Source organism: Egretta garzetta, unplaced genomic scaffold, assembly GCF_000687185.1.
Source record: "Egretta garzetta isolate BGI_Z169 unplaced genomic scaffold, ASM68718v1 scaffold11, whole genome shotgun sequence".
In the NCBI taxonomy this organism is placed as follows: domain Eukaryota; kingdom Metazoa; phylum Chordata; class Aves; order Pelecaniformes; family Ardeidae; genus Egretta; species Egretta garzetta.
This window is the reverse complement of record NW_009258621.1, coordinates 2,773,108-2,783,719: the sequence shown is the minus strand read 5'-3', so window position 1 is coordinate 2,783,719 and position 10,612 is coordinate 2,773,108. Positions and strand designations below refer to the sequence as shown.

At 42.3% G+C, this 10,612-nt stretch overlaps 1 protein-coding gene across 1 annotated transcript in view; it reads right to left on the bottom strand.

Annotated features, from left to right (window-relative positions):
• Window positions 1-77: 77 nt before the first annotated feature.
• Window positions 78-10,612, bottom strand: part of FOXN2 (forkhead box N2) — a 31,972-nt gene continuing 21,437 nt past the window's right edge. The window contains 3 exon segments of the mRNA XM_035903650.1: window positions 78-2,756; window positions 3,430-3,498; window positions 7,918-7,982. Of these exon segments, the coding sequence (XP_035759543.1) occupies window positions 2,239-2,756; window positions 3,430-3,498; window positions 7,918-7,982 (652 nt within the window). The 3' untranslated portion in view covers window positions 78-2,238.

The window sequence follows — 10,612 nt, the reverse complement described above, 5'->3', positions numbered from 1 at the left end:
GCATTTTTCTTCCCTTTCAAGAAATAAAACAAATCACGCTTAAAACTAAAATAATTTGTGGGGAAAAAAAATAAGAACCACTTTTTTTTTTTTCTAGTGTTTGTGCTTAAAAAAAAAAAAATGTTGGCTTTAAATTCCAAAACACAAAGAACCTCAAATACTTCAGGCTTGATCCAACAGCCATTGAGTCAGCCGGAGCACCACTGTTGTCTTCAAGAGGCACTGGAACAGGCCCTCAGAGCAACAGACCTTCAGCAGCATGGCTGTGTTCACATTTAAAGTAGACAGTTATGGCAGTATTCATGAAGAGACTGACAAGTGAGAAAGAAAAAAGAAACAACCAACAAACCAAACCAAACCCAAAAAAACCACACTGATCAAAGAAAGGCCTCCAAATAGCCAGAAAAATGCCCCGTTAGGGAAAGGTTAACTTTTGGCTCAATCCAGCACTGTTTTCAACAACCAAAACAGTGGACATTGGTTTCCTAGGTGGCTCTGCTCCTAATTTTCAACCAGCTTGCCCAACACCTGCTGGAAGCAACAGCTTCTTGTGTGAGCGAGAACATTTATGGCACATCATGCTACCTTTCGAAAACAGGAAAGATGACCTTTGATAGTTGTATACGATTCTGCAACATACTTAAGGCATCCTTATACTTACAGTACTGTTAAAACCCACTCCAACAGAACTGCTTACCCATTTTTGAAGAGAAAACTTAAAAAAGAGAAAAAAAGCTATCATCTACAAGAAGATGTAAGCAAACACCACTGATTTTAAAAGGGGGGGGAAAAAAAAAAAAAAGAGGAAAAAATTTCACCATACTACTAAAATATTTTTGGCCGAAGGATGTCTGGGAACTATAAAGAGATTCTTTTATTGCAAAGATGAATTGTGAAGGAATTTCTTCCCAAAACAGAGAGGTCCTCCTGAGCTACGATGTACATCCAAAGGCTAAAGCCTAGCCTTGCCCACTCGATGCCCCGTATGCAGCAGGAGGCAGATAGGACTCACACAGCACAAGGCACAGTGATCTGGGAAACAAAAGGTATAGACTGCCCGTGGGACAAAAAAAAACCCGAGCATTCGGGGGAAGGGACAAAAACCCCCAAAGCAATTCAGGTTTCACTGATCTAAAAGGAAGCTATTCTATTTTGTCTCAAATTAGGGGGTAAGACCTTCCCTTTTCAGCAGCCATTCACCACCTAGCCACCTAAAGCCTCCGCCTCCTCCATGTTGTTGCCACCATCAACTGCTGGGTTCTTTTTCCACCCCCCAAATCCTATAGGGGAGCAGAAGAGGAAAATGTTGCAGAACTATGCAGCTACTACATATTCAGCAGTGGTGGCAACATGAGGACAACATCAAACTTGGCAAGTGGCAGCTTTCACTGTTGGCTACACCCAAGGTGCGTGTATGCATGCGTGCATCAGCATGAAAAGGACACGCACCCCACCCTAAAAAGACAATTTGTCTTAAGATGAAAAAAACCCCAACTGTTTTCCTTCAGGAATCTGACCTGCACACAGCAGATTTGGGGGAAGGAAGAAAAAAGAAAAAAAACCAACCAACAACTGTGGGTGGTACCCACCTCAGCTACCCCTTATCCCACTCTTCCAGGGAGTACTTAGCATCTGGCTGAAAGCAGGTCCCGCAGCACTACAGGTTTTCAGCTGCTGTGTCAGATGGGCTGAAAACTGCAGCCACTCAGAGCTGCTTGGCCAGCGTTTCCACTGGGACCTGTCTCAGAAGAGTGAAGAGAGGATGGGTGGGAGGAAGCAACCAAGGCCAGGACCTTCCCCCTGCCCTTTCTTTCTTTTTTCTCCTCCTTTCTAATCCTTTACATGGAAGTCAGAGCCCTTAGACAGGGCAAAATTCACCTCTGCAGATGGGGCCAGCAGAGATGTAAATATGATCCACAATGTGCATCTGAACCAACATATCTCTGGAAAAAAAAAAATTAAAATCAACTGTTAAAAGAAGAAGAAAAAATTAAAAAGTGATCATTAAGAAGTATGCTTTCAGGTTTTCACAAGTCATGCATCTCTTCTAATTTGAGAAGATTAAATAATTTTTTTCTTTTTAGGCAGTGATTTAAAAATAAATGGCTAAATTATAGTTAGCGCCAAAAATAAAAAAGCAATGAGTCCTCTTATGGCTTTGATCTCCCTTGTGAAGGGTAAAAGTAGAAGAGTATTGCCACAATTAAAAAAAATAGATATTCAACACTGAGAAACATACTATTTTTTCCTCTGCTTGTGACAGTGGGTCTTTGCAGTACTTATTAAGGAACTCAAGCACGTTTGGATGCCAGCAAGGTGGAGCAGAGACCCTGCTGCTTCTTTCAACTCCTCATCGATTTCTTGACATAACTCCTTGAGTGCTTTGTTGCTAGGCTGACTTTCCTCAGAGGTATCTACACAAGGTTGTGATGCATAGCCACTGTCTCCAAGAGGATCATCTTCATAGTCAACGTCTGTATCCACTTCGCTGTGAAAGCCTTCGCTGCCATCGCTTCCATCATGGCTGGTCTTGGAGATAAATTCATACACCTCATCAAGGGAGGACAAGGAAGACACGCTGGACCTAGATGCACAGCGCTGGGAACCCATGCTGCTGGCACTGTAGTTGTGATCCTCCTTCGGATCGATATTGGTGGCTGCAGAATCACTTTCCTGCAAATTTATGGAACTGGGAGGATTGAACGCACTGCCATAACTCCTCTTCTTAGGTGTCTTCAGAGGCTGAGGTTTCTCACCTATTAAAAACAAGATTCGTTAGTAAGCCAATACTCCAGTGAGATCACCTGCAAAATGAGCACACTATGGCTGCCTGACTGCAAAGCAAGCTGAACGTGAGCATTTAAGAGTCATAATACCTTGTGCGTATTTACTGTCATCCACAGAGGACAACAGTCTTCACAACTAAGAGCTGGAAAAACAGAGAAGTAGCTAAGAATAGAACAGTTTAGGTTGGAAAAGACCTCTAAGATCATCAAGTCCAACTGTTAACCTAACCCTGCCATCCCACCCCTAAACCATGTCCCTAAGCACCTCATCTGCCCATCTTTTAAATACCTCCAGGGATGGGGACTCGACCACTTCCCTGGGCAGCCTGTTCCAGTGCTTGACAACCCTTTCGGTGAAGAAATTTTTCCTAATGTCTAACCTAAACCTTCTTACCATCTAGCACAAAGAGGACAGGGGAAGAACTTTGCAGAAAAAAACAAAATTCACTGGGGGAGAAAACAAAAAAATAGGTGATTGTATAAAATTCTGTAACTCTATCAGAAAGAATAATCAAACCAGAATTGCTTCTTGACTGCCCTTACTATTTGGAAACTAGACCATACTTGTTTCCTGAAACTTTATAGAGAAAACATTTAGCTACTGGGCAGAGAAGAAAAACAGAATAAAATGGCTTATGCTTACAGTCCAACATCCCTTGTTGAATGGAAGTATTTAACAGCATCATTGCAGTAGCAGCATCAATATCGGATTCTGTGAAGGAGAAGCAGCAAAATGTTAGATCTCAGGTAAGCCTGAGAAAATGAGGTCCCTAGAACATATGAAGAATGTGTATCTGCATATATTGGCCTACAATAAAGAGCGGGGGGGTGGGGGGTGGGAACAGGAAATGTACAAATTTATACAGAGCATGACTCTTACACAGTGCAATATGGTTATAGAACAGTCTCATAGCTTAACTATGATATTCAAAAGCTGAATTCTCACATTGCTGAAGCCAAGAATCAGCGACATTTTAATTAGATATTCATATGACGATGCTGTTGCTATACTTATCAACAAGTGGCTTTTGTTTGTACCAGTTGAGAGGGAAAGATTATGCATATGGCACAGTAAAGCATCTCAGCAGCTTCATACCCTGGCTATGTGAATACCCAAGGCTGAGGAACGAACGCGCCCATTAACACAGCACTAATTCAGCACACACCTCCCTCCTCCAGCAGTATTTTTCCACACTAACAACAAGTCAGACGGAAGAAATGGAGAAGACGAGGGGGGAAAGGGCACTGAACTGCTCGATCTAGAAAGCATGAGGATCTAAATAATAAATAGGCACTTTAAAAGGTTCAGGTGAACTGCGGCGCTTTTAGCTATGGTGACAAGTGCTGCTGTAAAACTCCATCCTTTGCCACATGGAGTGGATTGCTTACATCTCAAAAAGGGCACCTTGAGGATATTATGGCAGAGAGTGACATTTCTAACCAGAATGAGGTGAAAAGGAAAGGAAACAAGCATGCCTTTCTCACTCATTTCAAGGCATGTTTGTGCACTTTAAAAAAAAAAAAAAAAAAGAGGAAATCCAAGGTCTTCCCTTTGCTCGCTTCAGGTATGGATGACGGAGAGACAGACTATACATTCCCCGCCTTATACATGGCAGAAATATATAAGGCTATATCTATCTATATATATGGTGGTCTAACCAGGCAAAAGAGGAGCAAAGAGACAGCAAGGTCTCACAAGAGCTTTGGTGTCTCAGACCACAAGACCACATCAGAGGCGTACATATGTATGTACATATATACATATATGTACATACAAGCAGTGAGTGGAGAAGCGGGGCTGGAAGCCAACGAGTGGAAGGTGCCGGCAGGGAGCAGAACAGGCCCTCAGTCCTGCTGAGCTGGGGCGGGAATTGCCAAAATGAAACATCAGCAATGTAATTTTTGATGGCATTTCTTCTTCCCCCCGCCCCCGGCCTCCATCATACGCATTAACTGTGTTACTGAATTAGAGGGAATGGTTAGTACTGGGAGGGGGGCTGCAGAATTGTCAGTTTGGCTTCCTTATCTTATATAGCTGTTCCTAACTTCATCTTGGTAAAGGAGAAATTGGAAGAAGATGATGTCACCTTGGGAATGTTTTACCAATGTGGAAAGAAGACTTAGCTGCTGTTTCCAACATAGGTTATAAACCATACACATTCCCCCCTTGTTTTCACTTTCTGTCATTTTAAAACCAGCATACTTTAAGGTCCATCCTATTGCAACTCATGAGATTATTGTATTTTATTCCATTCTGTCTTCTTTTGGCAGCAACAGAGCCCCTGAATTTACAAGTCATATGTATCCGACTGACAAAAATAAATAAAATAATAATAAAAAAAGCATGAAGAGTTACTTTCCTCCACTACCATAATCAGAAAGTGAAATATTCCCATTCCTTACTTGCTATCACAGACATTTTATTTTAACATATGACATTGGTATATAAGCACCACCTTGTTAAAATGACAAGCAATTGGAGGCATTAATGTTACACAGAATTACTACCTGCAAATAGCGCTTCTGCATGTTAGTACCCCCAAAGCAAGAGGAGAGACACTTCTACAGCGACTTCATAGCAGCGCTCTGCGTCACCATTAACGTGCTTTGGCTTCATTTGTGATTGCTCTCCTCAATAGAGCAGTATTTCCCAAATTTATGCTTCCCCAGCAGAATGGCTGAGGAAGCACCTTATTAGAAAGAATTCTTTCATCTGCAAAACAGCTGCCCTATACGACCCTGGGAACGTTAATGGCTTTCCTCTGATGCCAGGGACATGCTGAACAGGTTCACAGAGATGCAGAAATTAACGGAGAGCAGGTATACGTCATTATTTCGGCACCTCCAGTGTAGCAAATTGGAATAGTTAGCATTAGACTGGCCATCTCCAAACCTGTCACAGGACACACCAGCAAAATCATTTAAGAGGAGGGGCATTTCTTGCACTCTCTAACAAGTCCTGAGAATCCCAGATCTAGCAGCCCTGCAGCTGCCAAAAGGCCAGCCAGCCAAGGATGCTTCCTTGCCACCAGGGTACCACCATAAAACCTCCATCTGGATGCGTGACAATTATCATCTGTGGACCAGGCAGCTGCTTGGTCTTTAAAAAACCTTGGCTTTGCTGCCTAACCAGTGTTTCTGCTTTGTGGTTGAAAACTAAAAGCAACCTCCTCACCTCAACAGCCCACTGCGCTAGCAAACCAGAGAGCTGGATGCCTGCTATACTGCTGCAGTCCAGCCTATCTTCGGTGGCCTTTTATTATCCTTTCGAAAGAGCTTTAGCAATACTCCTCTGCAACAAATGAACACATGCTCATTTTTTCTTGGGATCAGCCCTTTAAGAAATGAGCACAATTCACTTTTCAGCACTTTTAAAAAAAATTGTTATTTTTGGTGAGGATAAGCCTTCAATGGATTAAGCTTTATTACTGAGGTACAAGACCTGTGCTCAACAGGCTTCTTCTAAAGAAGTGCTGCAATATCCCAGCATGCCATCTAGCTCCCTCATGGTACCAAGGCCCACTAAAATGTTGCAAAATGAAGAAAAAACTTTTTTAAAAGTACATATGGGAAAATGAAGTAGCCATCTTCTCTTCAACAGCTGTTGCTACTTCTATTTGCATTTGACTGTCGATGAAAAACAGATTTCCATCTTAAATTTGCCTTTTTCTTTTTTTAAAAATCTGAATCTGGCTGGCTCTTTTTTGTCATGGAAAGCAGAAGTAGAAATCCGCAGGACAGAACTACAGCCAAGTCCTTGTTACCCTAACACTTGTTAAAACCTGTAAGAATAGGCATATCCCAGTGTGCTAAGGAAGGGGACACCGGAAAGACAAGCAATGCCACACTTCAGCAGGGATTCCCTGGAAAAAACAGCAAGAAAAAATGCCCCAAACCTGCATTCTTTCTCAGCAGTGATACGACTTTGGGTTTGTCTGTGCTACGAAAGCACAAGCGTCGCTACGTCAGCACGCCCTGCTCAGCTTGCACCCTGCTGCCGCTGCCCATCCGACCCCTGGGGCAGGTCTGCAAGTGCCAAACAACCACCCTAACAGCAGTGCCAGCTACTGCGGGGACCACCAGGAGGGACAGGCACCTTCTGAAACATCATCTACAGACAGGTACATTTAACTGCTTAACTTGCTAGATGGGAAAATGTGTTGTGCTGCTGAGTTCCTGCCACAGCTAGAAAAGATCACTCATCCACAGTAATATCCTGAGCACGACTTTCTCCACCAAATTTTGGTGTCTATGGTTAGAATAACGTTTATACAACATAAAAGCTTTTGGCTGTGGACATGACTTGTTTTCTCCTGCACCTACTTCATTACTTGTGCAGGAAACACAGAGGGATATAAACTTGGTTGAGGAGCAGGACTGCAGCCTACGGTATCAAGACCTCTATTTGGAGTCCATATATTAAACCCATCCTATTCCTCTCTCCCAACATTTTGCAATTTTTAAGGTGATCCCTTAAACTAAACAGCCATCATGAGGCTATTCTGTTAACTGGGTTAATATCCAGAACTTAGGTCTTCCTGCGTAACTACACTGGCAACACCACCAGCTTGCGCCCAACTTTCTGGCAAGTCTGCGAAAAGGTACCACGCAGCTGCGACTGCGAAATTCTCCTCTGAATTGTTCCACCTTCCCCTGCAAACCCTCTTACGCTCTCCCAGCCACCTGTATCAAACAACCAACTTTAAGGCACTTCCATGGCCACATCCCACAAGTTTTATACATTAAAATTTGCCGCCTCCTCTTCTCAGTTCTTGGTAACCAATAAAACTAGCGTAGAGATACGTTAAAAGTAGTGTAGAGATGTAGAGCCTTCAGACTGGTTTTCTGCTGAACTATTCATCCTTTTAGTAGGCCATATTTGGGAGCGATATGCCTGCTAAATACCTTGCTGGCAGGACAAGATGACTCCTGTTACATCTTCAGATTCAACTTATGGATTTAAACTTCATACACAAGCAGATAATATAACGAGCATGCATTCTACTATATCAGTTTTTTTCATAACCTAGTGGACCTTTCAGAGCAGGCCTGTACACAACATCAGCTGGGCTTCAGTGCATGCTTGCAACTAAAACCAGAGGAGCAGAATGGAAGAAAATTGAATGTTTACCTTTGAGAGACCGGCCATGATTCTGCTGAAGGACTGAAGTTAGGTAGTGAGGGGATGCTGACCTACTGAAAAGAAATTCAACAGGTCAAAGGCAAGCCCTAATTAGCAAAATGATTTGTACAAAGTATAGCAGACACAACACTATGATCATAGAAAGGTAGAAACAAAACCAACACAACCACCACAGTTTGGTGAGCAAGCAACTTCTGTTGCCCTCAGTCGATGGCTGGACACATTGGTTGATGGTTTACGTAGCACAATTAAGCAATCATCAGCATTTGGAAGACACCCCCAAACACACACACACACACAAAAAACAAAAGTCTTGCTGCCAAGAGACTAAGCAAAAGTCTTGCTGGCAAGAGATACCAATTCCTACAGATTTTATGTACCTGCCTAAAGGCTGGATTTTAAACAAAGATATGTATTTTTCAGTAAGTAAAACCTACATGTGAACAAAACGTTAGCTTATGCAGGGATGCTTAGAGCCCCAGAGCAACAGAATAGATAAGGACCAGTAGTGTCTCTTTCTGCTATTCAAAACAGTGGTGGGAGATTAACAAAAAAGAAAGGTAGCATTGTGCAAAAAGCCGGGGCAGAACCAAAACCAAACCAAGTTATCTGAAGCTGGGCTGTTTTGGTGGTGCAGTCTGCTTTTCTGCATTATCAGACCGGCTTTGCACCAGACTAAAGGGCGAGTTAAAGCTTTCACATGGTTTTCTGCTACACACCCAGCCCTAATTATTCAGTACATTATAAAGGTACTAGCAAACAGTTAGAAATAAATACAACAGAAATAGTGCACAACTATTAAAATTGCATGAAGCACAGCAATGTGCCATCTTTTATAGTATCGCTAGAAGAATTCAAAGGGCAATGAGCAGAATTTTCAAGCCCAACCTGTAACAGCAACCTCACAGGATGAATGGGGTGACTTCTATCATTAAGGTATGTTTACCTTCTATATTTATCACATTTATAGGCAGCTCTATTTCCAAAATAAGGCACAGCCATAAATCTCCCCCCCCAAAATCATATAGCTGCTAAGTGCTGTATTTTTTTTTTAAATTACTGGTCTAGATAATTAATTAACACCCAATTATTTCCCTTTTTAAAATACCTTTCAAGACTAAAATCTTCATTCTTTAAGTTGAATTTTGAACATAATTTCACCAGTCATTGGCCGGTGCTGTAACTGCAGACATCTTAACAACCCTGTGATCAGCCACTCTGCACAGCTCTTTATTGAGGGATGCCTGTTAAATACTCTCGCTGCTCCAACTTGCCATCATAGTATGCAAACTGGGCTGGCCATTGGCAACAGCTCCAAAGTTTAGCACAGTGCAGACTGGTAATGGCAAGGAGAAGATGTTGGGGGGGAAAAAAAAAAGAATCAAAGCAAGGTGGCTTGAAATGCATCGTCCGAGCTACGTATGGAGCTCTTGCAGCACTGCAGCCTGCCTGGTACTGGTAACCAAAGCTACTGAAAAGGAGAGTAACATTTAAGCATCTCCCAATGTGGTAATCGATGGGAGAAAAGATCCAGTGCGTTGAACACAAACATGTGCAAAAGTTGGAGTTCACTGTCTGGTATGTTTTATTGTTGGGGTGATGGAGTGCAAAGGGAACAGATCCAAAAGTGGCAGGGGGAAAATTAGAAATAATTTAAGAAGTCACAAGGAAAGCGATGGACCCACCCCGACATGGCCGGCTCTGCAGTCTGCAAAGAGATGCTCAATACCTTCATCCTTTTGTCTGAGCTCAGATCCTTCAAGAATCATATCCACAGAGAGCTCTCCTACAGCCAATTAATGCTTAGTATTGATTAAGACAAGCTATGCATATGCAGAAGTTATTTGCAAGATGAGGACCCTGGCTGTCCCCAGAGCCGGTGGATATGACACATGTAGTACTAGAGACAGAATGCAGCTGGGGGCCTTGCACTGACTTGTTGAACAAGCTGTGCAGGAATAAAATGCACCAGTGATGCCAATCATCTATGATAATACGAGTTTCAGTTTAACTAGACACAGATTACATTTTTGGAAAGCTTCTGCTCAAAGTAACACCTTAGATTTTATTTTAAAATGCTGCTAAATGATAGGTATATTCCCCACTAACACACTGTAAAATCATTATGAACACAAGCCCTCCCACAGAAAAATTCAGAGACTCTGGCAGTGGAATTCTAGCATCACCCTACAGTTAGATTTGGACAGTCCTTCCAGCCTCTCTCCAGCTGTACCTCTGGGCTTTCTCTTTCTCTTCATACACAAGGCAGTCCCTTGGGGGCCTTTCCCCAAAAATTAAGCCAGAATTTAAAATCTAATACAAGAATTTTTAAACATGGAAGGGAAAAATATAAATCTGTTTTTTCTGTGCATGAGTGAAAGTCCTACACATGTTTTTCATTTTTAAAGGAAAATAAACCAGCTTTCATTAGGAAGGAGTCTGGTGTCTTCAAATGCTGGTTTTATTTTGTTGTCTTTATAATATAAGCACTGCAAAATCCTTCACGTATTGAAGCAGGAATTTTGCCATGTGGTTTCATTAGGACCAGGATTTCCTTGTAATTGTGATTGTTGGCAAGTGTGACCAGTCCTTCAGTGAAGGAAGAAAGTTACCAAAAACAACAGCTTCGCATCAAAGTCCTGATCTTGCAAGTACTTCAGCATTCAGATAGTCTCTCCTTCCC